The sequence below is a fragment of the Podarcis bocagei genome (assembly GCF_964188305.1).
Source record: "Podarcis bocagei genome assembly, chromosome: 3".
Classification (NCBI taxonomy): Eukaryota; Metazoa; Chordata; class Lepidosauria; order Squamata; family Lacertidae; genus Podarcis; species Podarcis bocagei.
This window is the reverse complement of record NC_138127.1, coordinates 35,274,173-35,299,208: the sequence shown is the minus strand read 5'-3', so window position 1 is coordinate 35,299,208 and position 25,036 is coordinate 35,274,173. Positions and strand designations below refer to the sequence as shown.

The 25,036-nt window shown below is 38.9% G+C and overlaps 1 protein-coding gene across 4 annotated transcripts in view; it reads right to left on the bottom strand.

Annotated features, from left to right (window-relative positions):
• The window catches only part of LIN28B (lin-28 homolog B), a 100,832-nt gene that overhangs the window by 13,761 nt on the left and 62,035 nt on the right, over positions 1–25,036 (bottom strand). For all 4 annotated transcript variants that reach the window (XM_081186672.1, XM_081186673.1, XM_081186674.1 and 1 more), the window contains one exon: positions 22,178–22,362. In XM_081186672.1, the coding sequence (XP_081042798.1) occupies positions 22,178–22,362 (185 nt within the window). The remainder of the gene's footprint in view (positions 1–22,177; positions 22,363–25,036) is intronic.

The following is a 25,036-nucleotide window of genomic DNA, read 5'->3' as shown; positions in this document are numbered from 1 at the left end:
CTCTCTGTGTAGTGAGGAATTTTAGGATCAGAGTTGCATCTCCAAACAGGAGGGAATTTAGTCATTTGCCGTATTGTAGTAGGCTCCCTGGTGGCTATACTACTTTCTGAAAGCCTTGTTGATAAAACTGTCCTCAGTCCTGCTCTCCAAACCACCAAGATTTTACAATGCACAACAAAACTTGAAGCAATGCTGTGGAACAACATCTTATAGACTAGTGTGAACCAAATTGCATATTTGCCTGCCTAGAAGCTCATGAGCTAAGGCAATAAATCTACTTTATATGACATAGCAGAAAAAATTTGATGTGATACAGGAACTGAATTTGGCAGATCATGGTCCTTTTGCTTAATAAAATAAAATAAAATAAAACCACATTCACCTGTGCATATTCAGAGTAATCCATATTCTGTGTTACTGCTTCCCAACTAACATTTGCTCAAGATCTTTGTTTTCCAAATACTAGAAACCAAATAAATAACTGCTCTTTGAGTTTGGAGTGGAACCCAAAATAGGCAAAATTCATTTCTAGACTATACCATTTTTAATTTGCTCATATGTTATATCTTTACTCCATGCAGCATGAATATCTAAGTAAATATATTTGCAAGATTTTCCTCAGTAATTTCATTTGTTTATCTAAATAAGGATTCATGCCTGCCCTCCCTGCTTTCTCAACTAAACATTCTGCTATTACTTTGGCTTCTGTGTCTATTTGGTTACAGCGAGACAACTTAAAACCATCCCCTTCACCACAGCAAGCAGACCCATTTCTTAAGGGTTGTTAAGGAAGGAAATATAAATGCCTAGGTTGAAATGTACGAGGAAATAATTAGTTCAGTCAATATCACTACCCTCAATTTTCTTCCTGTGCTAGAGAAGATGGGACTCAACGTATTACCTTTACTAGGGAAGCAAATTCATTCTGAAAAATCTATAAACTCCAGTTAAATGACAAAATAAAGTTAACATTTTTATGGGAACACATATTTAGGTCAGCTGCTTTTGTTTAGGTTCATATACACCTAGAAACACAGTACAGCCCCCACTCTTTTCTTTGAGAGTTCTAAAGTAGGCTAAAGTGTTTCAGCAGCAGAAAAGAGGTAGGCAGCAGCCATGGACAAATCAATTTAATCAGTCACTATGGTATGTACTGCCGTTATCCAATTCACTGAACCATTTCACCTTCCCAATTGGCCAGCTGTCAGGGCTCTTGATTCTACTCAAGGGGGCCTCATCAACATTTGCAGATCACATGGGTTTACCCTTGACAGATAAATAAAAATAAAGAAAGTTTGAGGTGTAGGGGTTTGTTTGTCATTTGCAAATAAATGCAGCTTGAATTTTAGACTCTCCGCTTCCCTTCTAAATAAAACACTTTGTAATTAAGATTCAGTACTTCTTGTTTGTCACTTAGCAAACAGACTTTGTGGTTGAAAGACTGCATTGTGTCGCACATTCACCGATTTAAACATGTTAGGATTTGTTTTCCTATCAGTTCACAGCCATTTCCTGAAATATCTCCATTCTCTAGGAATTTAACCAAAGTGAAAATGGGTTACTGCTTTGAATGCACAAATGATGCATCGTAGCATCACCTGTGAATTAATAAAATTGGGCAGGAGTGGGAATAAAGGTTCAAAACAAATGAACTCTTTTTAGACAGTGTTCCTTAACTATATATACTGCAGCTTCAGAAAATTACTGTTACAACACATCAAATACTCAGTTTAACTTTTCATGTGTTATATAAAAGGTTATACTGAGCATTTTATGCACCATAATGGGACTGACATGTGTAGAAACATCAGAGTAAACCCTGCCCTTAAAAATAGCAATTTAATGGTTTATGTAGCAGAGAAACTCAAAGTCATTTGACTTGTATTTTACACTAAACGTTTCTAAAATAAAAAGGGGGAAATTATTTCTCTTGTTGTTTCACTGGGGGGAAAAAACTCCAGCTAAGAGATGCAGCCCCTTTCCCCAAAACATTCAAAAGATAAAGTATACAAAGAGATGGCAGATATCTTAAAAAGCACTTAAGAACTGGTTCATCAGACCTAAAGCCATGACCCTAATTCAAGGTTGCCTTTCATATCCAAAGAAAATATTGGAGAAAATGAACATAACCACTTATATATTTACACTGTTGCTGATTTGCCCCAGATCTCTAAATATATCCCTTCAAAATGTACCTATTAGTGTATACAAAACAAGTGAATACAGTACTAGTTTGTTTTCTTTGACACAAAAATTAACATGTTGGCTGATTCTGAAAGCTACAGTGAAGCATCTTCATTATTTGTATAAATAATGGCAAGTAAATGTAAAAGATATCCATATTTCAAAGTGGAGAGGAACAGGTTGTATTTTCTTTCTTTCTTTTATTATTATTTTATTATTTAGTTATTATTTTAGATTATAACAAAAAAAGAAAACATTTCACAAGTCATTCAACAGTAATTCTAACATTTTGAACCTCGACTTCCTTCACCCTCTTTCTGCGGTTCCTTAAAATTGTTTTCATCTTTCCCTGCATAAGAACAGGTTGAATTTTCTGTCCTCAGTAAATGACAGTGAGCTACTGAATCCAAACATTTAAGGAATTCTTACACACAACAATAAAAAAGTTCTCAATTATTTTCATATCACAGAACTCATCATATCTCCAGTTCCTGGAGATAATAGAATTGATACACATTTTGAAACTATTTTAAAACCATTTTGAAACTTGTCAACCACTGGACCAAAGAAGTTGCTTGTCTATCAAGTCAGGTAAGAAAAACGAATTCATTCATGAAATGTGATTAAGTTTTATGCTGTTGAGCTGGGAAGATGCTTCTATTTCCTACCCTGAGCTGCTGGCAATTGGGCAGTGGAAAATTTAAGAGAAAGCAAAGTCAATATAAATTATTACGAAAAAGCTGAACTTGAAGCTGAAAGTGGATTGCACATAGCTAACATTTGTTTCCAGCATAAAGATGACATTTATTTTGTCTTTTACATCACCTCTGGCCTATATTTTCCAGTGCAAAGGGACTTGTAAATAGTTGGCTTTAATTACTGCTCAGCTGATTTAAGCAAAAAGGAAAGCAAGCACTATAGTCTTTTTCAAGCTGATCTATTATACGATTTGGACCATTAATCCAATATACATGGCAAACAGCCTTATCATTTGTGTGGTTTTACAATACTATTTGTTGCCAGATTTATTTATTTTTGCCAGACTTATCCACTAGTGACAGTATGCAGACAGCTTTGAATTACTCAATAGTGTTCTCCAACAAAAACTCTTTTCTCTTTAAATGCTAGCAGATCACAAAATGGAATCTGGGGGAACTGATCTGTAAAAAGTTTCTGCTGTTAAAGAGTTTTAAAAGCTTTGTCAAAATGTGTATAAGGAGTACAAATTAGATGTTCAGAAAATGTGTCATGTGTTCTAAAAAGCTGGGGGAAATTAAGAAGTTGAATAAATTAAAAACTAAAAAGAAAGTTACTATCCTATGCACATTTATTCAGGAGTAACTAATGGAAATCAATGAATATCCGGCAGCACAGCTTATAAAAATAAAGATATGTGTTAAGCCACCAACTCCACAATGTCATCTGAAGGAAATTTAGTGTTTGAGAAAGCAAAACACAGGAACATTTATATAATTATCCTCTTCTGGTTCCAGACATACATTACTAAAGATGGAATGACAAAATAGATTATAATATTAAAAAAACAACAACAGCCATTAGTGTGTTCAGTGTTGCTTAGAAGTAAAAATTTAGTTAAGCCAATTTCATAAATAACAGTATATCTCTGTCGAATGAATTCAGTTAGCACCAAAACAGCTTTGTTTTTCATTTTTTTTAAAGAGATGCTACTGTGCAAATATCACTAATATGACATTTGATAATATTAAGATGATTACAGCTTAGTTAATGGGGTTCTCAATAAAAAAAAACACTGGAAAATAACACCCACACAGTATGATCTTTTAAATCAGGAAATCTGACATGCAATTTCCTGGACCTGCACCTTAACACATTATACAAAAACAAAACTCTTGTTATAATGAGAAGGCAAGTTTTTCCTTTGAAGAAATTGATCATTTTAATTGCTTATATTAGGAAATAACTTTTAGTATTATGGCCCATGCCTCTTAATCTAAAAGACACAAAGTACACGTAACAGAGCCTTAAAAAAAAATTGTTCTGCATATTTACATAATTGTTTTAATTGTAAATCCCATTTGCATTTAGAGCAAGTGCAATGGGGATTAATATGAATAGTTCAAACACTACAAACACTGAAAAAGAAAATCGTCTGAAAGCCAGTTTTACAACAAGCAAAAAACAGACAAATGCTGCTACTAAAGCACAAATACTTTTGGTCGGTTCCCCCCACCCCCAAGTAAACAAAACAAGTTTTATGTGAACAATTGAGAAGCCTCAGAAGAGACACGCATGATGGAACCTTACAATGAGATGGGGGAAGGGGGAAGAAAAGAGAGGAATTCATGTTGGCTCCAGATTCTGTATGACATTCAGTTTGGCTTCTTTATCTTCCTCCTTTTCCATAAAGACATTTAGAATACTATAAAGGAAAGTGTTGTTGTTGTTGTTGTTGTTTAAAAACTCCCTTTAAGAAAGTGTAATGCATTGCACAAGAAACAATTGTATAAAATAATGCCTTCACCTGTGTTTAAAAAGAACACAGGGATTTTGAAAAATAGAAATTCAAGAGACATGAAGCTTGTTCGCAGTTAATCAGGATTATTCCCATGTTTTCTTAAACAGAAAACTGAATTGTTTTAACTATTATAATAGTTGAATATATAATTGATGCAACAAATAAAAGAACTGAAGTGAACACTAATCATCTCTGTTTTATTGATTTACCTCCAGGCAAAAACACTTGAGTGAAGAATGTTCAGATATTTTAGCATCTTAATTTGTTGTTAACATGCAGATTACCTCTGCTAAAGTTTGTCATACATTTCTATATTGCTTTGGTTGTCAACTGCACACGACAAGTTCAAATAAAATCTTGCATGTGCCTACAAGCCTTTTGTCCTTCATTCACAAGGTACATGGAAGTTTCTGGATGTGGAATTGCAAACTAGGGGCTTTCAATTATCCCGCCCCCTTTAAAGTAAATATAAGGGACTTCATTTCATACATATTTCCTCAGACATTTCGACCATACACACATCTTATAATCCTCCTTTGCATTTTAATAATATTGGATGACATTAAATCATATCATAATAGTACCAAATTCCATTTTAATTAATTCAATTAAAATTATGCATGTGCTAAGTGTTTTTTTTTGATAATAGCCAATCACTGGAACACATGCATTGGCTGAAGATATAGCCATCTTTATGTTCTTCTGGGAAATGGCTTCTTGGTGATATACTCATGGCGTCTACATGGAAACATGCTGGTAAATAAAGTTTTAAACTTATGCAAAGAAGAAGAGAGATTCAGCAACTGAGCCAATGATTGAATTTATGAAGCATCTGTATGGCAGTTGGGAAGAAATACATTTGCAGGAAGAAAAAGCAAGTGAAAGAAGATGGCTTCTCTACTATTAAAGGAGTTGGGGCAAAAAATAAAAATCTGCATGTTTAGCTCCTAAACAGTTTTAGTATTACTTTTCTGTCACTATGCAGAAACAACTACTCATGTTCTGTTAGAATACATTGTTACAATAGCAGCATTAAATGTCTGTTTTTTAGTTTTAAAAGTTTTCTACATGAAGGTTTTTTTAAAAATAGTAAGCAGTATTCTTAAACTGCTTACTATTACAAATAAATTCCAAAGCAGATTACAGAGAAAAATATATTATAATCATTTCAATAAAGAAATGAAGACAGTTCTAGCTGTATTGAATAATGAGAGATAGGACCTTATAAAGACAGAATAAAGAACCTATTTTATTTGCTGATAAACAGTTTGTGAATAACACTCAATGATATTTTGTCATGTTCTGTAATCTTTTATGAGAAAGGAGACACACACGTGAAAAAAAGTTTGTTTTCCTGGTGAGAATTTGAAAAATAAGCATTATACATGTAAAGATGTGATAACCCTTTGAAACAGGTGGTGGAAAAGAATAACTCTAGTATTTTATAGTAAAAGGGGGATAGCTTTTAGGGCAACACATTTTATAAAGATTTGTTTGATAATATAGATATGTTAATTCATATAAATTATTATTATGTATTTTTGTGTTGGAGTAATGGGAGAAAGAGCAACAAGCCTGACTTAGCGCATCTGATAGCCCAGACTTATTTTGAACCTTTGGGAATTCCCTCCCTTTTCATGTGAATTGGTGCAGCTCTCTTGTTTTCTGCTATTCAGAAAACAACAACACTTGGCATCACAGAATTGTAGCACTGGAAGGGACCGTAAGGATCATCTAGTCCAACCCCCTGCAATGCAGGAATCTTTTACCCAATGTGGGGCTTGAATCCATGATCCTGAGATTACGAGTCTCACAACGAGCTTTACCAGCACTTCCCATTTGCCAACACTTCCAGGGGCTCAAAGACCCGCACATGCATTCTTTCGTTTTAATGCTTGTATACAACCATGCAAATTTGTATAATCAATCATTACTTTCCCCCACATTGCAGATGGGAAAGTCAGAGAGGGTGGCTTGCCTAAGGCCATCCAGTGATCCTGTTCCTGTGATAACACCAAGCCAAGCCAGGACTTGGCATGAATGAATGTATAGGTTCCTGGACAGAAAACTGTTACTTCTCCATCAGTCCAGCTACTGTGAGCCAGGGCTACCTAGTCAGTTCATAGCAGAGGTGAGATTTAAACCTGCAACTTCCTGATTTGTAACCTGGCCTCTAAGCCAGTGTTTCCCAACCGGTGTTCCCCGGCACACGAGTGTGCCGTGAGACACCGGCTGGTGTGCCGCGAGATGCCTGGAGGGAGGCGGGCGAGTCGGGCGGCGAGAGGCGGGGCGGGGGCGGCGAGGAGAGGCCGCGCCTCCTGCTGCTGCCTGGCGCTCCTCCTCGCAGCCGGCAGCGCTGCCTGGGCGCCTCCGCGCGACTCTGTCTCGCTGGGTTTGGTCTCCCAGCAGAGACGGGTCACACGCGCACCTCCCTCCCTCCCTCAGCCTGCGCGGAGGGAGAGCCAGAGAGAGGCATCGCTCCTGCGCTCCGAGGCGGATTGAGCGCAGCTGAGAGGAGCTGCCGAGGGAAAAAACCTTCACTTTTGTGCGTCCCTCCCGGCGTGACGCTGCGCGCTGACGTCACGGGGCGGGGCTTTAATGGTGGTGTGCCGCGAGAGTTTTTTTTAGTACACAGGTTGCCGCTGCCCAAAAACGTTTGGGAAACACTGCTCTAAGCCACTGTGTTACACAAGCGCTCATAAAACAAAAAGGTTGAAGGGGTCATTTCATATACATCTTTGTACAAATCTTTGAACTATACACAATTTTTTGAAGCTTGAAAATTAAATCGCATTGTTTTTGAAAGGGATGGTTAAGAAACCATAATAAACGCAGATAACCAAAGCACCCGTGTTTATATCTCTTCAAATTCTAACAACAAAACATAGTATTTTCCTATAGTCCTTAGTTCTTAAATGGCTCTTAATGGAACTGAGATGAAGGCTGTGAAGTAGCCACAGAAAATGAAGTTACAATTTGGAATGGAAGTTTGGATTTTATGTAAAGTATAAGATGAAAAAGGCAATTACTTTAAATCAGGCATGGCCAAACTTGGCCCTCCAGATGTTTTTGGGACTACAACTCCCATCACCCCCAGCTAACAGGACCAGTGGTCAGGGATGATGGGAATTGTAGTCCCAAACATCTGGAGGGCTGAGTTTGACCATGCCTGCTTTAAATCAATGACTGTATGAAAAGGTGCTTTCATACAAGCGGAAAGCATTCCTGTAAGGCAGGTTTCCCAATTTCACTCTCTATCTATTGAACTCCCTGCACGACCTCCCAGAATTACAGAGAATCCTACAAATCTTAAGAGCAGTTGAAGGCTTCTAGTGTGTAGGAGAGGGTTGATGAACAACTGCTAGACTTCCATGAACAGAACGTACCGTATTTTTCGCCCTATAGGACGCACCGTCCCATAAGACGCACCTAGTTTTTTGGGGGGGAAATAAAGGGAAAAAATTATTTCCCCCCCAGGCGCGGAGCTGGGGCAGCCCGAGCTTCCCCCGACCCCAGCCCCCAAACAGGCAGCTCTCTGCAAGCCGTGGGAGCCCAGCGGTGGCTCCCGCTGCTTGAGGAGAGATCCGCGAAGCCTGGACGCGCTGAGATCAGCGCGCGCAGGCTTCGGGATGCCGGCAACTCTCCCCAAGCAGCGGGAACGTTCCCGCTGCTTGAGGAGAGATCCGCGAAGCCTGGACGCGCTGAGATCAGCGCGCGCAGGCTTCGGGATGCCGGCAACTCTCACCAAGCAGCGGGAGCGTTCCCGCTGCTTGGGGAGAGATCCGCGAAGCCTGGAGAGCGAGAGGGGTCGGTGCGCACCTACCGCTCTCGCTCTCCAGGCTTCAGCAAAAGCCTGCATTCGCCCCATAGGACGCACCCACATTTCCCCTTCATTTTTGGAGGGGAAAAAGTGCGTCTTATAGGGCGAAAAATACGGTATCTTTCAATTCAACCTAGCATTCAGCTAATATTCAGTTTAAAATTTGTAGGAATGACTGCACATTAGTCAGTTTAATGCTAATAATGATTACTGACCACTGGAAAAGAAATGATGATTGTTTTGAACAGTTGTAAAGCGTTTGCAACATTTTGGACTATCTGAACTGGCAAATTACAATTACTAGTATTTAAGGTATGGCATTATTCTTCTATTAGGATCTAATTTTCAGTTCAGCTGTACTGAAACAACTGCATCAAGAAAAATGATACATGAATAAGGGCGGGCGTTGACTTAATTTCTATATATTTGGGCTTGGATCCAGAGTTCCTATGTGCAGAATCCCACTTGTGCAATAGCGGGGGGGGGGGGAGCAGAACAGTGTGAGAGGTGGTATGGAGAGGAGAAGTGAATGAAAATTGCCCCTCATGATCACAGTTCCTTCTGCAAATGAAAGAAGCCCTTCCATTCACAGAAGGAACATTCTGAATTTTATATATCTATATAAAATGTCATCATGACAGCAGGCCACACGAATAACTGTCAGTGCTTCACAGGCCACCAAGAAGAGTTTGAAGCACTTTCCAATATTAAAATTAAAGCCACAGGACATCAACATTAGTTCAAAATACAACACTACCATAAATAAATAAATAAATAAATAAATAAATAAATAAGCAAGCAAGCAAGCAAGCAAGCAAGCAAGCAAGCAAGCAAGCATGCGTCCCACAACAGATCTACTGTTCTTGGATATTAATATAATCTAATCCAGCATGAAAATAATGCGAATTTGATTCACAATTACCTGATCCAACCCTAAGCATGTGCAACTAGCTATATATAATGGCAGCTTCATATGCATCAAAGCAGCACAACTGGACTCATGTGAGCACTGCAGTGCAGGTGAACATGCATTTAAGATACACACCCATGTGCCTTTTGCACACAGAATTCTGCTTCTCCTGGTTGCCTCACATAATGGGTTCGGGGAGATAATGTTAAATACATGAAACAACAACATAAGTTTAAGTAGGCCACGCTTGGGTAGCTATCTTGCCAAGTTAAAAGGTCTACTGTTCTCCTCATTTTTATCAATGACTATCAAATGTCGCCACTGAAGCAAGAAACTGAAAGTTAATGTGATGCCAAAATTTTATTCCAGCCTTGCAATAAGGCAGTTGCCTGCCTGGTCACCTGCTCAGTCTTGCACCTGCTGCTTCTCAGTTACCTCAATTTATCCTGGGATTAGAGCAATACAAGTAAGGATAGGGCAGCCGCAGCTGCCACGCCATACATGCATGTATATTCAGGAAAAAGTGAAATGAAGTATTCGTGTAAATCGATGACGCCTCCTAATCTTTTCATGCATCCTTGCCACCATTGCGTAAGTGCATTCACACAGGTGGAACAGCCACAGCAATAAGAGCTAGCAGCCAGAGAAAGTAGCAGGCAGGTAACCCCATCTCAATCCTTATCTGCAGGCTGCTTTATTCAATGACCATAGAAATAAACACATCTTTCTAGCCTATGTGCCCAGAACTGTGGTAGATTCAGCTACTGTTGCATTCAAGCCATAAATATGTGCAAAACTTCTAAACAGTTTTTTTAAAAACAAAGTGACAACCAGGTAGCTGCTTTTAAACTGAAACAGTATCTCAATCAGTTTTATTTTACTGAAACATTTACTGAATAATAGCATAAGGAGAAGACAAGCTTTAGAAATTCTGAAAATTATTCCTTTGTTTCTAATTTCAAGAATCAATGCAACTGGTTTCGATTAAACTTTTGCTACATTTTTTATGTCTGAGAGATTAAAATGGACTTGGAACCAGTTGCAACAGAAAATTAAGGCTGCAAAAATGTAGGATAGGTCAGTTGTGTCTTAGCTATAATCGCTGCCAGCACCCCTCTTCTTACAGCTCCCAGATCGGAGGTGATTTGGTATAAGGAATACTGGACTGTAGCCATTGGCTCCATGGTGCCCTCCCTCTTTGCACAGGGCTGGTTAGAGGACTCTGCTAGAGTTTAGCGTTACTGAACTCTGAATCAGCATTACATTCAACCAGGGGTCCTGGTTTAAAAAACCCTCAACACAGTGGGTTAATTTAATAAGCTAGTTTCATAACAACACATGTTATCTCCTTGTTGTGAAACTTAAGAGAGTTTGCTATATAAACCAGGGTCCCTGGGAACACAAAAGTGAAACTAAACTCTGAAACAGTACTCCTCCCAGCCTTGCAGGAGAATGAGTTTAAGTGTGTTAACTGGCTTGTTCTTCCTTATCACAGAATTGGAAGGGACCCTATGGATCTCATCAAGTCCAACCTCCTGCAGTGCAGGAATATACAGCTGTCCCTTACAGGAATTGAACCAGTAACCTTGACATTATCAGCACCATACCAACTGAGCTAAACGGGTGTCACTTTGATAATCAAACTAGTAAAAATATATTGAATTTGGGAGCGTCTGGCCTTGATCTAAATATAAGAATAGGCAACTGTGTGTGTGTGTGTGTGTAATCTTGTGAAAATAGATTAGCTAAATGAAATAAAAACTTAATAGTAAGGATTTTGACATAGCCAGTCTGCACCAGAAAAGTTCTAAACCACTCTAGGTGCCATATCCCCAAAACAGCTAAACATGCATCTCTCTCTCTCTCTCTCTCTCTCTCTCTCTCTCTCTCTCTCTCTCTCTCTCTCACACACACACACACACACACACACACACACACACACACACTGCGTCTGCTATCTAAACAGGTTGTACAAATGCTGCCCTTGCTAAAAGGTTGGGCAGTCCCTTTTCTCATGAATGTTATTCTCCCAAAAAAATTTCCTACCCACAAATTAGTGGATGTTCATAAATGAACCGATCTTGTGGTAACCACATAATGAAGGCAGGCTGACTTGAAGCTAGTGGGTTTAAAAACCTGTCTATAAACCAGAATATTCCTAAGAGAAAATGGCTTTATTACTTTGACTGTAGTAAAACTTGGAAGAAAGAGAGAAAAGGGTTTGGGAACAGACTTGGAATCAAAAGGCTGGCCAAAAGGTAGGAACAGCAGCCCTGACTGTGGTGCAGAGCATTATCTGAGGCACCTCGAGGGGACCAAAATGTGAAAGACAGATTCTGGCCTGCTCAAGCTGATTCTGGAGGATTAGTTTCTGGGTGTTTTAAGTGGAAGCAGCTGGGATCCTCTGCAGGAGACTCCCTTGAACGGAAAATGCAGTTTGCAGAATGACAAGTCGATCTTGAATGTTGGCGAGACAGAGAGGCCAATGCCAATAAATTGGAGAGAATAAGCAGCGCGAAAAGGTGGGGGGCAGGGTGGAAATGCTGTTTGCCACAGGTTTCCTGAACACATAATGAATAGCCAGCATCTATAAATGGCAGGGCAAGGAATCCTGAAACAATGGTGAACAGAGGAGTGCAGCTATCCTATAGGCAACACAACCAACAGAAGGCTTGGTGAGCTCCCATCAGGAAACAGAGTACAAGATTTCAGGGATCCAAGAAGAATTCCATCTTCCATATTTAAAGACAGACACAAGAGTAAATTTAAAAACCATTTGACTGCTTTCTCCATTATCTCCCTTCTTCCAGAAACATTTATGTACTATCTGGAAAGTGACCAATGGCTTGTCTAAGAATAGTGTATTTTAATTCTATTCTGCCAATTTGACAATACAAGGGTGGCAATAACACTGAAGATGATACAACTGGCTGCAAAGCAATTACGCATGCCGAGTTCTATAATCCTCAAAGACCGCCTCTCCCTATATGAACCAACCTGGAGCCTGCACAATCATCATCTGAGGTCCTTCTTCGGGAGCTTTCTCCGTGAGAGGTCCCGAGGGTGACAACATGAGAACAGGCCTTTTCTGCGATGATTCTCCGAATGTGGGATGCTCACCCCAAGTAAGGCTTGCTGGCTTTTGCAAGTCAAAATGCATCACCGACAGCTTTCTATATATTTAAGTAATATATACTTTATATACTTTATATATATACTTTAAAATAATGTTTGTTTCTGTAATATAAAATAACTTCTGATCTTAACAAATCTTGATGTAGGCATAGGAATAATGTCAGGAAGGGGTAAGTTCTATCCACCTGCTTGGTTTGGGGATTGTTTATTTATTGGTTACCTGTCATTCAGTGTCATGCTTTTCAAGCATGTACTAAACACTTACACAATGCTATGGTTCTTGAAGGAGCTATTATTATAGGATAGTGCACAACAGTTTTAATGGGACAATGATTTCATGAAATAACATGAAAATGTATTATTAACATCAGCAAAATAGTATGGTTCTCTTAAAGAGCAAGCAATAGATGGATAGCTAAACTTACGAAACTGATCAAATTTAAGCAAAATGTTCTCTAGTTCTCTCAAGAATTCGAGTTCTTCATCCTCTCAACCATCCCAGCATCCTTATACATCAAATAAAATATATGTTGTTGAAAGCAATGCTTTGGTTTTACATAGCAGTTGCTAAAAAGGACTCATATTTATTATTTTATTTATATGCCACCTTTCTCCCAAAGGAGCAAACATGTAAGTGATAAAACAAAAAAAGCACAAGCCCACTACAACATTTATTGAAACTTGCTGAAATTCTCCTATTTTTTAAATGCCTAAAATGGCTAGCACTTTTAAGCAGTATTTCAACATATTCGTTATAAAATATTACCAAAATCTGCCTTTATACCTGGGGTGGGAGAGGGGGAACTGCAATTGTGCTTTAATAATTCTGAAATCTAATTAAGGTCACTTAATGGGTTTACATGTTTTATTTTCTTCTATTCTGTTTACTGAGGTTTTCAGTTGTTGATGATGTGTCTTTAGAGCTATTTATTTCTAAACAATGGATTCCTTTAAAATGTTGGGGCATTGGGCCAGTCTGCTTATCAGTGACAATGCAACCAGTTTCATTTTAGCTGCATTTTAACAATTATGCAGCTTCTCTTTGGATTGCTTGCAGAAAAACTAAGCACTCCTTCAAAAGAGGCTTAATAAATCATTATAATGCTTATGTTTAATAAGACTAGAAATCAATCCTGCTTGGCTCTAGCTAACCCAGCAATCAACTTTCTGGTTTCCAAATTATGAAGAGTTAATTCTGCATCTTGCCTGTCTACTATGGAGCTCAAAGTAGTGTTTTGGCATTTTTTGATGTAGGTCAGGCTGATCGATAGGAGCAAGCTTTGGTTTTACATAGCAGTTGCTAAAAAGGACTCATATTTATTATTTTATTTATATGCCATCTTTCTCCCAAAGGAGCAAACATGTAAGTGATAAAACAAAACACCTAAAATGTTTCTGAAATTGATGTGGGTGGGAACACCAGTCTTATTTTAAGAAAATTTCCTTTTTCATATATTCTACTAAGCATTCAGCAAATCTTGGTTTCCCTATATTTACTAACTTGTTTTCAGTAAGTGCCGTTACCATTACATCCAAAGAAAACATCTGAATAATCTCAGGGTACTAGTGGTGAGTCAGATTGAACCACCAAGAGTCACTCATTGTTCAAGCTTTGAATTTTTCCATAATGTTGGTCCTTAGGGCATCATGAATTCTCATCCCTTGAATATATTGTTTGTCTGAAAAGGATCAAGCTCTATTCTCTGACAAACTGGCTTTTTATCTTTCTTGAATGGTTGGAAGCAGCAATATTTTTCCTCACCTGCATCTGATGAGAACAACCTTTTACAGCATCTTGTCAATCACATAGTAAGTCAAATACTTTTGTACCATCACCTTTGTATAAAAAAGAAACCACACGGTTCAAATGATGTTCTTTTCCTCTTCCCTCTAGTCCTGTAAGAACTCAGGGCTTGCAACTAAAAACTACTCTAGAATTACTGCTTAGGACAGTGGTTCCCAGTCTTTTAGGGATAGCAATCTACAAGTCCAGGTTCACTAGGTTTAATGTCCCATCCATTTATTGTCACATGAGCTTTGGACCTTCCAAATTGCTGACTTCCCTCAACAGCCATCGGCTTCATGCCTTTTAATTGCAACATTGACTGTTTTATAACCTATACTTGAGGCATCCCAGCAAAAAAAGGACATATCACCCCTATTAATGTGCAATTTGTTGAAACATTTAGAGTACTTCTAAATATTTAAGAGTTATTCACAGTTTTGTTACAGGAATGTTAGAACACCAATCATCTGATTGCAGGATATTGCTTCTTAAGGTATAAAAAAATTATTCTACAAAGCATCCAGTTACTCAAGGAGCATTAGATACTCCCCCACCCCAAATTCTAATCACTCCTGGTCACACGGTTAACGAACACTAGCAGCAGATCCAGTGGTGGTTCAGTGCAGGTGTTTGTACAAGGAGTTGGTTTTAGTGACTGTTGCAGCTTGTCTCTGATGCTCAGGTGCTGAAGGTCGTGCATCAGAGGCAAGCTGTGGGGGACACTCCGGGGGAGGTCCCTGTGCAAGCACCTCGTGGTGCAACAGGGATCGGAACCATCACTAGCTGCCAGAGAGTGGTTCTCAAGTATCAAAATGTAAGACTTTTCTAGTGTTTGGTTGCAAGGGCCAAAACATGCCAACATAACAAAAAAGTTGTAAGAGGTATTCATCATACCAGTTAAAGACTGTAAGCAATAATTATTTCAGGTTTACATATGAAGCCCATGGGCCACAGGTTGAGAAACAGTGCTTTAGGGACCACCTCCCAGTGTGTTTTCTTAGTTTACAACTGCTGTCAGAGGCAATTAATTTATGTGCATTTAAATAGCTAAGCATATACAAAAGCAAGAACCACTGGTGCCCTTTCTCCAGATGCGCAGGCTAGAGGAAAAAGCCAACCAATTTGCAAAGGCAGAATTAAGAAGTTAGGGGTTTGTTTGTTTTTGTTTTTGTTTTTAGACTTCTATAATAGAATAATTCGTTATTAGAACACCCTCCATTTAGGAAACAAGTCACACATATTCTCCTTTTTTATGTGCACATCCAAACCCTAATGTTATTCAGTCACTGGTAGTTAAGGGCATAATTCCAAAATGTTCGCCATGTTAGTCTGTTGAAACAAAACACAATATAGCACCTTAGATGGATCTACAAAAGGGCTGCAAATACAAGCAAGTTCTTCAATTTACACAAGCTCTTGTGAAAAACTATGCACAAACTTATTCTCAAACATTTTATGGGCCAACAGAATTTATACATGATAACCTATATTTTCCTAATTCACAGCTCCTTATAAACTACCCTTTGTATGTGAAGAGGCACTGAGCGCGCGGGCGGGGGGGGGAGGCTTTGGGTGCTGCTGGCCCTGCCTGGGAGACACGCAAGCTCCCAACATCCGCACCATCAGGAGAAAGGAGGATTCTACCAAACATGAGTTATTTATACAGAAACGTTTTCTCCTGCAGCTGCCCATGCATTGTTTGAGGCAGGGGAAGCCATGTGATTACAGGGACAGTGGCAAAACCTCTTTATATATACATTTCCCAACAGTAGTTTAAGCTATTTAAATTTGAAATCTTTTTTGGTGGCAGAGTAACAATCAGAAAACCACCGAAGTCTATAAAGATATCAGTCAGATTCTGAATGATAGAAGAAACAGCACTTTTCCATAAAAATTGCTTATATATTGAGCATAGTCTCCTCCTTTTTCCATGAAAGAACAAAGCGTATTTTCTGCCCATGTGAGATTTATATTTTAAAAACAGCAACGGCAAGGAAACTACTAGCAGCCTGCATTTTGTTCATAAAAAAACACTGCTTCTACAACTGATTTTGGAGTCTATGTACATGTGCATATACAAACTCATGCACATAATGCATGTGCCTTAAACACACTTATGCAGATGGAGGACCAATATTTCATGTAATGGCACATAAATTGTTACCAATGTATTGGTTGGGGTTGATTTCTTTATGTAATGGACAATGCCACTACACAGAGAACATTTGCATTTGTAAAGAAACAGCACAAGAGGCACTGGTTTAATAATTAAACTTTAATTAGGAAACATACTAGCAATTTCAGCACACGATCTCAGGACTCACTGGGTACACAATCGTGGTTAGATCCTTACACAGGAAATTTGTGTTACTGGTGTCAGTGTTGCAGTTAATGAGAATGAGAAGTAATTGGGCAAAGAAGTTGCAAGACCAGATTCCAAGTTATATTGCAAACTGCTAAAGACTCTTTACGGTACGTGTAACACAATATGCTTGCTATATTTAATGCAAAACAAAAATTCTTCCATGATGGTCCTCTTAATTCCAGACATATATTTGCCAAGCACAGTATAATTAATTAACTTGTTACTCTTAAACTACATTGAAAAATAAGTAAATGGTTTGGAGACTTTGATGTTTTGCAACCAAAATAGGCTGGCTAATTTTTCCATTCCAGTTCCCATTCCAGTCTTTAAACTATCTTAATCTCCTGCCCTCAGATGTTGACCTTGTAGGAACAAGGGTCATAGGTTAGAAGAGACAGACCGCAAAAGATCTGGACTATCAATTCATGCCTGAAAGATTTCTCTCCTACAAAAGAAACCACTAAAAAGCAAATTCCAAAATCTGACAAAACAAGTCTTAGAAAGCACAAGCCCACTACAACATTTATTGAAACTTGCTGAAATTCTCCTATTTTTTAAATGCCTAAAATGGCTAGCACTTTTAAGCAGTATTTCAACATATTCGTTATAAAATATTACCAAAATCTGCCTTTATACCTGGGGTGGGAGAGGGGGAACTGCAATTGTGCTTTAATAATTCTGAAATCTAATTAAGGTCACTTAATGGGTTTACATGTTTTATTTTCTTCTATTCTGTTTACTGAGGTTTTCAGTTGTTGATGATGTGTCTTTAGAGCTATTTATTTCTAAACAATGGATTCCTTTAAAATGTTGGGGCATTGGGCCAGTCTGCTTATCAGTGACAATGCAACCAGTTTCATTTTAGCTGCATTTTAACAATTATGCAGCTTCTCTTTGGATTGCTTGCAGAAAAACTAAGCACTCCTTCAAAAGAGGCTTAATAAATCATTATAATGCTTATGTTTAATAAGACTAGAAATCAATCCTGCTTGGCTCTAGCTAACCCAGCAATCAACTTTCTGGTTTCCAAATTATGAAGAGTTAATTCTGCATCTTGCCTGTCTACTATGGAGCTCAAAGTAGTGTTTTGGCATTTTTTGATGTAGGTCAGGCTGATCGATAGGAGCAAGCTAGCCAGGCCATCTAGTGAATGGGGACTGGAATACAGGCTTTCCACATCAAAACCCAGCATTCTATTTTTCTAATTAAAAATAAAAAAGCAAAAATCAACTCCAGCCACACTTTAACCCTTCCACAGCAATTTTGCAAGTCCTCAACACTACGCTTACTCAGTTCACAGATATAACAGACTAGCATGTTAGAGAACAGGGTTCACATAACCAGCTCCATCAACAGAAGCCCACTTGTGTGATGGGACTTTCCAACCTCTCTTGTCCCCCAATATCAGCTCTCAGAGGGTCAGGGGAACCCCCAGAACAGTGGGGCAAAAGAGAGGGGAATTGTTCCATCTAGCAAGCTAAAATGCTGGAAGAGGGAATGATTGGAAGAGTGAGACATTTAATTCTTCCCAGAGTTGGGTCCTCACTACTACCATGTGCTAAAATTATGAGGCAAAGGCAATCAAATCCACACAAGTAGTTGAATTCCTGAGATCTACTCCCAATTCTAGCAAAGCAACCTCTTTTCATAGCCTTCTTAAGGAGCCAATTCCCATCTGTTGCTTTTAACTGAGGTATAAGGAACTGGTGGCCCACCAGATGTTACTGGGCTACAACTGCTATCATCCCTTTTTCAAGTCCCCCGCCCCTAAACATCAACATGGCATTGAATTCTAAAGCCAAAACAGAAAGTGTTGTGGACCTGGATGATTCTAAATTTATATGCAACAAGCCTGCAACAAGTTCCCCAGAAAGCCTCATTTTCTCGCAATGATCTCAGGGGTTCGGTTATTTTTTTCCTATTAGTTCATTTTGTTGTAGCCAAGCTTCCATGCAGACATTGTCTAAAGTTCTCCGTTTACGAGCTATAACAAGTCTTACTATAACCAGGATCAGAGTTATAGCGTTATTTATACTTCAGCTCTTTTAATCTTCCCTCAAGCAGAGTTAACAGCACTAACTGAGGGACACGTGGGACTGTCTATCCTGTGATTATTACACTAATCTTCCAGGATACCGTGACCCAAGACCACAGTAATTGATATGTCGCATGACCACCACATATGTTAAAAGGTGCCCAAATTTGATCATATTCCCACCAACATTAGGACTCGCCCAGTAACTCCCATTATCCTTAATCACAGACCATGCTATTTGGGTCTGATGGGAAGTCCAACAACATCCAGAGGACCACAAGGTATTCATCCTGTCTCAAGAATTGTTTCTTCCCTTTTATTCATGGTGCATGTGGAGAGAAGAGGCTCTCAGCTTTAATTTAGGACTGTTTGTCTAAGTCTTAATTGGCACTGTGTGATGTGTTTTGACCTTCATATTACAAAGTACACTGTCATGCATCTGAAGTGAGAAGTTTTCTGTCTAGTGCGGTTAGGGTCCAGTTTAACTGTCAGTGTGGGACCTGCCAGCAGTGAGTTAAGCTGCAGAAGCTTAAGGGGCATGAAGACAAAAAAATGGGCAATTTGGCTAGAGGGTTTGAATATACAGTAGTACCTTGGACGTTGAAGGGAATCCACTCTGGAAGTCCATTCGACTTCCAAAATGTTCAGAAACCAAAGCACGGCTTCTGGTTGGCTGTAGAATGCTCCTGCAGCCAATCGGATGTTCAGCTTCCAAAAACAGTTCGCAAACCCGAACAGTTTGCGGCATTCGGGAGTCAAAACATTCGGGATCCAAGGTATGACTGTAGTAGGTAACTGCTCCTTTAAAGCCATGCCATTTTAGTAAACATTAATAGCTGAATATACGTTGTGTGAAGTTGTGTGAAGCGACAGTGTGAAGTCATTGAAGTGTAAAAAAACACTGTACTGTTAACCAGATCAACTTGCGTACCTAATAATCTTGTGATAAATAAATGTAAATGGCTGAATAGTGGCAGGAAGGTTTAGTAGAGCCAATGGGAATGGTAGTTTAGTTTTGTTAGTATAGAATAAATAAATATCTGCTTTCACTCCACAAGGAGTATTAGCTGAACAGGACTTTTGCCACAGGCACAGGGATGTGGATTGCGGCTACTCTCTCCAACATAAATGCTGGCAGATGCAGCTCTATCAATTTGTGATAATTCTAAATAGGATTTTTTTTAAAAAATCATCTTTCAACATGCAAGCCATTTAAAGCGCATGTATCAGACATATCAATATGACAGACGAAATCAAAGTAGCCCAGTTAACTTTGATGTAAAGGGTACTGCAGCATTAATGGCAGGCAATGAAACGAGAGCAGTCTGTGGTTTGCTATTGTTTGCCAACCTGTCTGAACTCCATTACATTGATCAGCATTTAAACTGTCCAAAACCTAAAGGGTGGAAAGCAATTCTACCCACCTCTAAAGCCACCGAAGACTATTCTTTGAAAAACGATGTAATTTTAATCATTTCTCATACCCTTCTCTGAATGCACTTCTTGACAAAGGCTCCACGCTATGAGAACAAATACTAAATACTATAAATAAATGTGAATCAAAGAGAAGAATTTGCTTAACTCAGGGGTCCTTAAACTACGGTCCGCAGGCCAGATCTGGCACACCAGGGTCCTAAATCTGGTCCGCCTGGCCATTGCAGAACCCACTGCTAAGCCGGTTAGGACTAATGGACTATCTGGGGTGGAAGAAGATAACTAGGTGGACGAATGGATGATGCAGACAGACACAGACAAAAGACTGGGAGTAAATGGGCACTGTGGGTAGTGTCTGCATCAACATGCACATAGGAAAGGAGGAAATGCCTACATTTATTAGCAAACATACATAAAATTATCCTTTGCAATAGTATGACTCTGTTTAAACCAGAAATAGGGAACATGTGGTCTTCCAGATACTGTTGGCTAGTTGTCAGGGATTCATAGTCAGCTGTAGTCTACAAACAACAGGAAGCCCAAAGTGTAGACACTCTGTTCTGGAAAACAGGTTTAGTTATGTATTATAGGTCAGAGCTATAGCTTCTTATGATGGGAAACAAGAGACCTCTAGAAAGACTAAGTGCATCTCTGCACCTGTCAAAGCCCCTGTCAGGCGACTCCAGGTTTTCTTGTGCTAGTGATGGGTCCTTTAATTTTCTTCCACATAATTTCATTGGGCGACTTGGTTTTGTGGTATTTTATGCATTGTGATTTTCTATTATTTTTATTGATTATGGATTAGTAATTCTTTATCATAATTGTAAACTGTTTAATTATTATTTGCTGATGTTTAATTTTACTGTTTACTATTAGATTCTAACAGGTTATTGAATATTGATTTATTTGATATAAATTGTTTAATTTAAAGTTCTTGTGACTTTTTATATTGGATATCAGGTTGTTACTATTCATGTTTGATGTTTTATTATTATTTTTATTTGTGTTGGAAGCCACCCAGAGTGGCTGGGGCAACCCAGAGAGATGGGTGGGGTATAAATAAAAAATTATAATATATATATATATATATTATTATAATTTTAACTTAAAATGGATAAAACACACTACATTAAAGTTTAGTGAAACCAACCATAAACCAACCTAGATCTCTATATTTTCTGTTTTGGCTTTTCCTTGATCTTAATAATAGTGCCAGAAGCACATTTTCAGATTTCAACACACACAAACGCTCTGCCCATAACACCGCAACAGCTGACATTATCTGAATAATTATTACAGAAATCTACACAGTAGTCTTCTCAATAGGTTCCATTCTCAGCTGAGCATTCTTTCACCACACCTGCCTCTGGTAGGAGCTCTTTCTCTCTCTGCCTTGCCCCCTTCTATCTCTATTCTTAGCCCGCCTGAAGTCCTGAAATACTTAGGACCTGTCATTATTCTGTTGCATAATACGAAAGAATTTTTTTAACCAATATGAGGTAGCAGAACATGCTGACCTCTGCATGTAACACTAAAATTACTTTATGAGCCAAAGACATGTGGCAGGACATATATTCAGCGCAGTACATGTATGTGAGGAAAACTAGAACCCATTTCCAGTACCAGAACCTAATGTGAAATGCAACAAATCATCATGGCAAGAGCGCTCTTACACATATGTAAAGTCCCACAAAGCAAACACATGCTGTACATCTGGGACAGATTGATCCAACTTGATAATTATTATCAACACTGCCTGGAACTGGCTCTCCCAGGTTTCAGATCAGGCCTCACCCAGTCCTACCCAGAGAGGCCAATGATTGAGCTCAAAACCTTCTGCATGTAAACCACCAAGCTACAGCTCTTCCTCATGGAAGGAATCAGAATATGCCATTTCCAGAATCACAAGTTAAACCATTCACATCCTTATCAGCTGCATCTGAGTCTACAGAGAAGCACCGCAAATAAAAGTTTTCCAAAAGAAGTAAAAATGGGGGTGGGGAATATTTACCTATCTCCCTTTGGTTTTCTTTTCTGTACTGTTTTTCCTTTGGGTCGTCTCTCACTTCCTAAACAGGGAATCCCACCTGGACCTGTTACCCGTATTGATTCAAGTCCTTTGGAAGATTTCTTAAAAGTAAATTCCACTGGTTCTCCTTCTTTTAGGCTTCTAAATCCTTCCATGTAAAGCTTGCTCTGTGAACAGGAAACATATTCTTAGTTACCATAGACTTAGAGAAAATAGAACAATACTGAAGTGTGCCAAAAAAACAAAACAAAACCTGACAACATAATTATATTTCTGAAATATAAAAACTGACTCCTTTTATGAACATACTTAGGACATTTAATTATCTTTTTTGCTTAATTCATTTAAATGAACTTCTAGCAGAACAAAGAGTACCTAGGACACTACACTGCAATTTCATTGTGTTTGCAGATTAGATGTGGATTTCAGCAGGGCTTCATGGTGGATGTAACTAAGAATTATTATGGATTTTTTTTTAATGAACAACTGGGTACCTGCTGGTGAAAAACTGGTTCATAAGCTCTAAATATATACACAGAGAAACTCTTGAAAAACACTGGCTAGCTAAAGTGTATTTTAAAGTGTTGCCAAAAAAAAGTTCTGGTTCATATTATCATATTATTTATTTAGATAAACAAACAGAAGTGAAAAGACTTCCTAAAATGGAATGTCAACAGTAGAAAAGGTTCACTTTTGAATCTTTCTTATTTAGACATTGAACAGCACTTTCAGAACAAAGGCAAAGGGGTGGAAATATCAATTTTTCAAACCAACACAACTTCCATACACATCCATAACAGAAGTGGGAAAACCTCTCATGAAAATGGCAAATAAAATCACATTACAATTAATCACCAGTAAATCTATTATGCTACCATGAGTTCAGTATAGATTTTTTTCTTTTTGCTTGATCCATAAAAGCATACATTTTAAACTTATTACTGTTAAGGTTATGAAGCGGAACAGCAATTTCAATGACTTTCTAGGATCTACTTTCATTAGGAACCCTGTCAGTTTCCTAAAAATACAAAACTTAACGTCAACTTCTAAATGAAGAAAATAAATAGCTGGAATGCCATTTACAAACTAAAAAGAATGAAACCTTTATAAGGACTGTGCCCCAGTTCTCACACAGCGCTAAACCATACCTTAGCATTGCAGGAAGATTCAAACACCATATTTTTCGCTCTATAAGACGCACCAGACCATAAGACGCACCTAGTTTTTGGAGTAGGAAAACAAAAAGAAATAGTCTGAATCTCAGAAGCCAGAACAACAAGAGGGATTGCTGTGCAGCGAAAGCAGCAATCCCTCTTGCTGTTCTGGCTTCTGGGATAGCTGCGCAGCCTGCATTCGCTCCATAAGACACACACACATTTCCCCTTACTTTTAGGAGGGAAAAAGTGAGTCTTATAGAGCAAAAAATACAGTACTTCCCCTTCTCCTCTCTCCAGCATGGGCAGGGAAAGGACTTTGCCAGAATTTAGTTTCACTTTCCCTGAATGTTAGCCAACTTCTCCCCTCACCTAGGCCAGGGATCATGGCTTAAAAACAAACTCTGGTTAAGTTTAACAAGACAGCATCAGAAACCAATGATTGAAGTTCACGGTTTTTTTGTTTTGTTCTGATCAGAGTTTTGTTTTTAACCCACAATCCCTGGATAATTCAAGGAAAGCGTTTCTCCTGGATATGTGAGAGAAGGAGAGGGAAGTGGGCAGCATATGAGCACAAGGTTTCAAGGCAGCTCTTTCCTGTTTGTGCAAGTAGCGCTATAAACCAGGGTTTAATGGCCATATGAAGTGGTGGGTGGGCACTTGGGGGGGGGATGTCTGCCAGTGCTGTGGCCTTGACACATGTGTACCTTTTGCAAGCAGGAATAATGCTTGTGATCGCACAATCTTTGCTTTCAAAGTCTTTTCCTGCCGGGGTAATGTCTCTCCATGCACCACAAAAGAGAGAAGTGTTTGGTGACTGAGGAGCACAGTTTACATGGGGATAAATATAACATAGTATTTTTAAAAAAGATATATAGGATTTATTTGCAGTTACCTTATTTAACAGCACTTTGAGAACTGCTTTAATAGGTAACAGTTACTTTTAATCTGTTGCATTCACTTAAAAAGATGTTACCGTTGCCTTTAAACTGATAATTTTTGCTTCCAGAAAGGTGGCTACATACCGTATTTTTCGCTCTATAACACGCATCCAACCATAACACACACGTAGTTTTTAGAGGAGGAAAATCCGTAGGCATGCCACCCGTAGACATTCCCTCCATAACACACACAGACATTTCCCCTTACTTTTAAGGAGGAAAAAAGTGAGTGTTATCGTGCAAAAAATACGGTACTTGCCCTAGTTCTCAGGCCTTATGCAAAACTAGGAACCCAATTCTCAGTTTTTCTTCCCTCAGTTAACTCACAGATACCTAGGTAAGTGAAGGCCTCTCTCTGATCAGGGCTCACTGAAAGATTACAAGGTAGGACAGTCCCTTAGCTGTCACTCACTGGACTCCGCCACTTGAGGTTGCTACTTTCTCCCTGACAGGCTTGCTTCTGCTTTCCTCTGAAGTCCCTCTTCAGGTCAGGTGCTGGAAAATCAGCCAGACAGATGTCACAGTTGTGTCTCTGAAGTCTTTCCTGCTTCCTGTGATCAACTGACATGACAGCTGCTGTCATTCTGGCCAGGAGCTCTCCTGGGCAACTGCTTTGGAATCTCCTGCCTGGCTTCCCTCAGCGATTCTCTGCTCCCATCTGCCTCTTCCTATACTCTTCAGCCTCTGACCAAATGACTGACTACCAACTCCCCACTACTCACCCTGTGCCTGCCTTTATATCCACT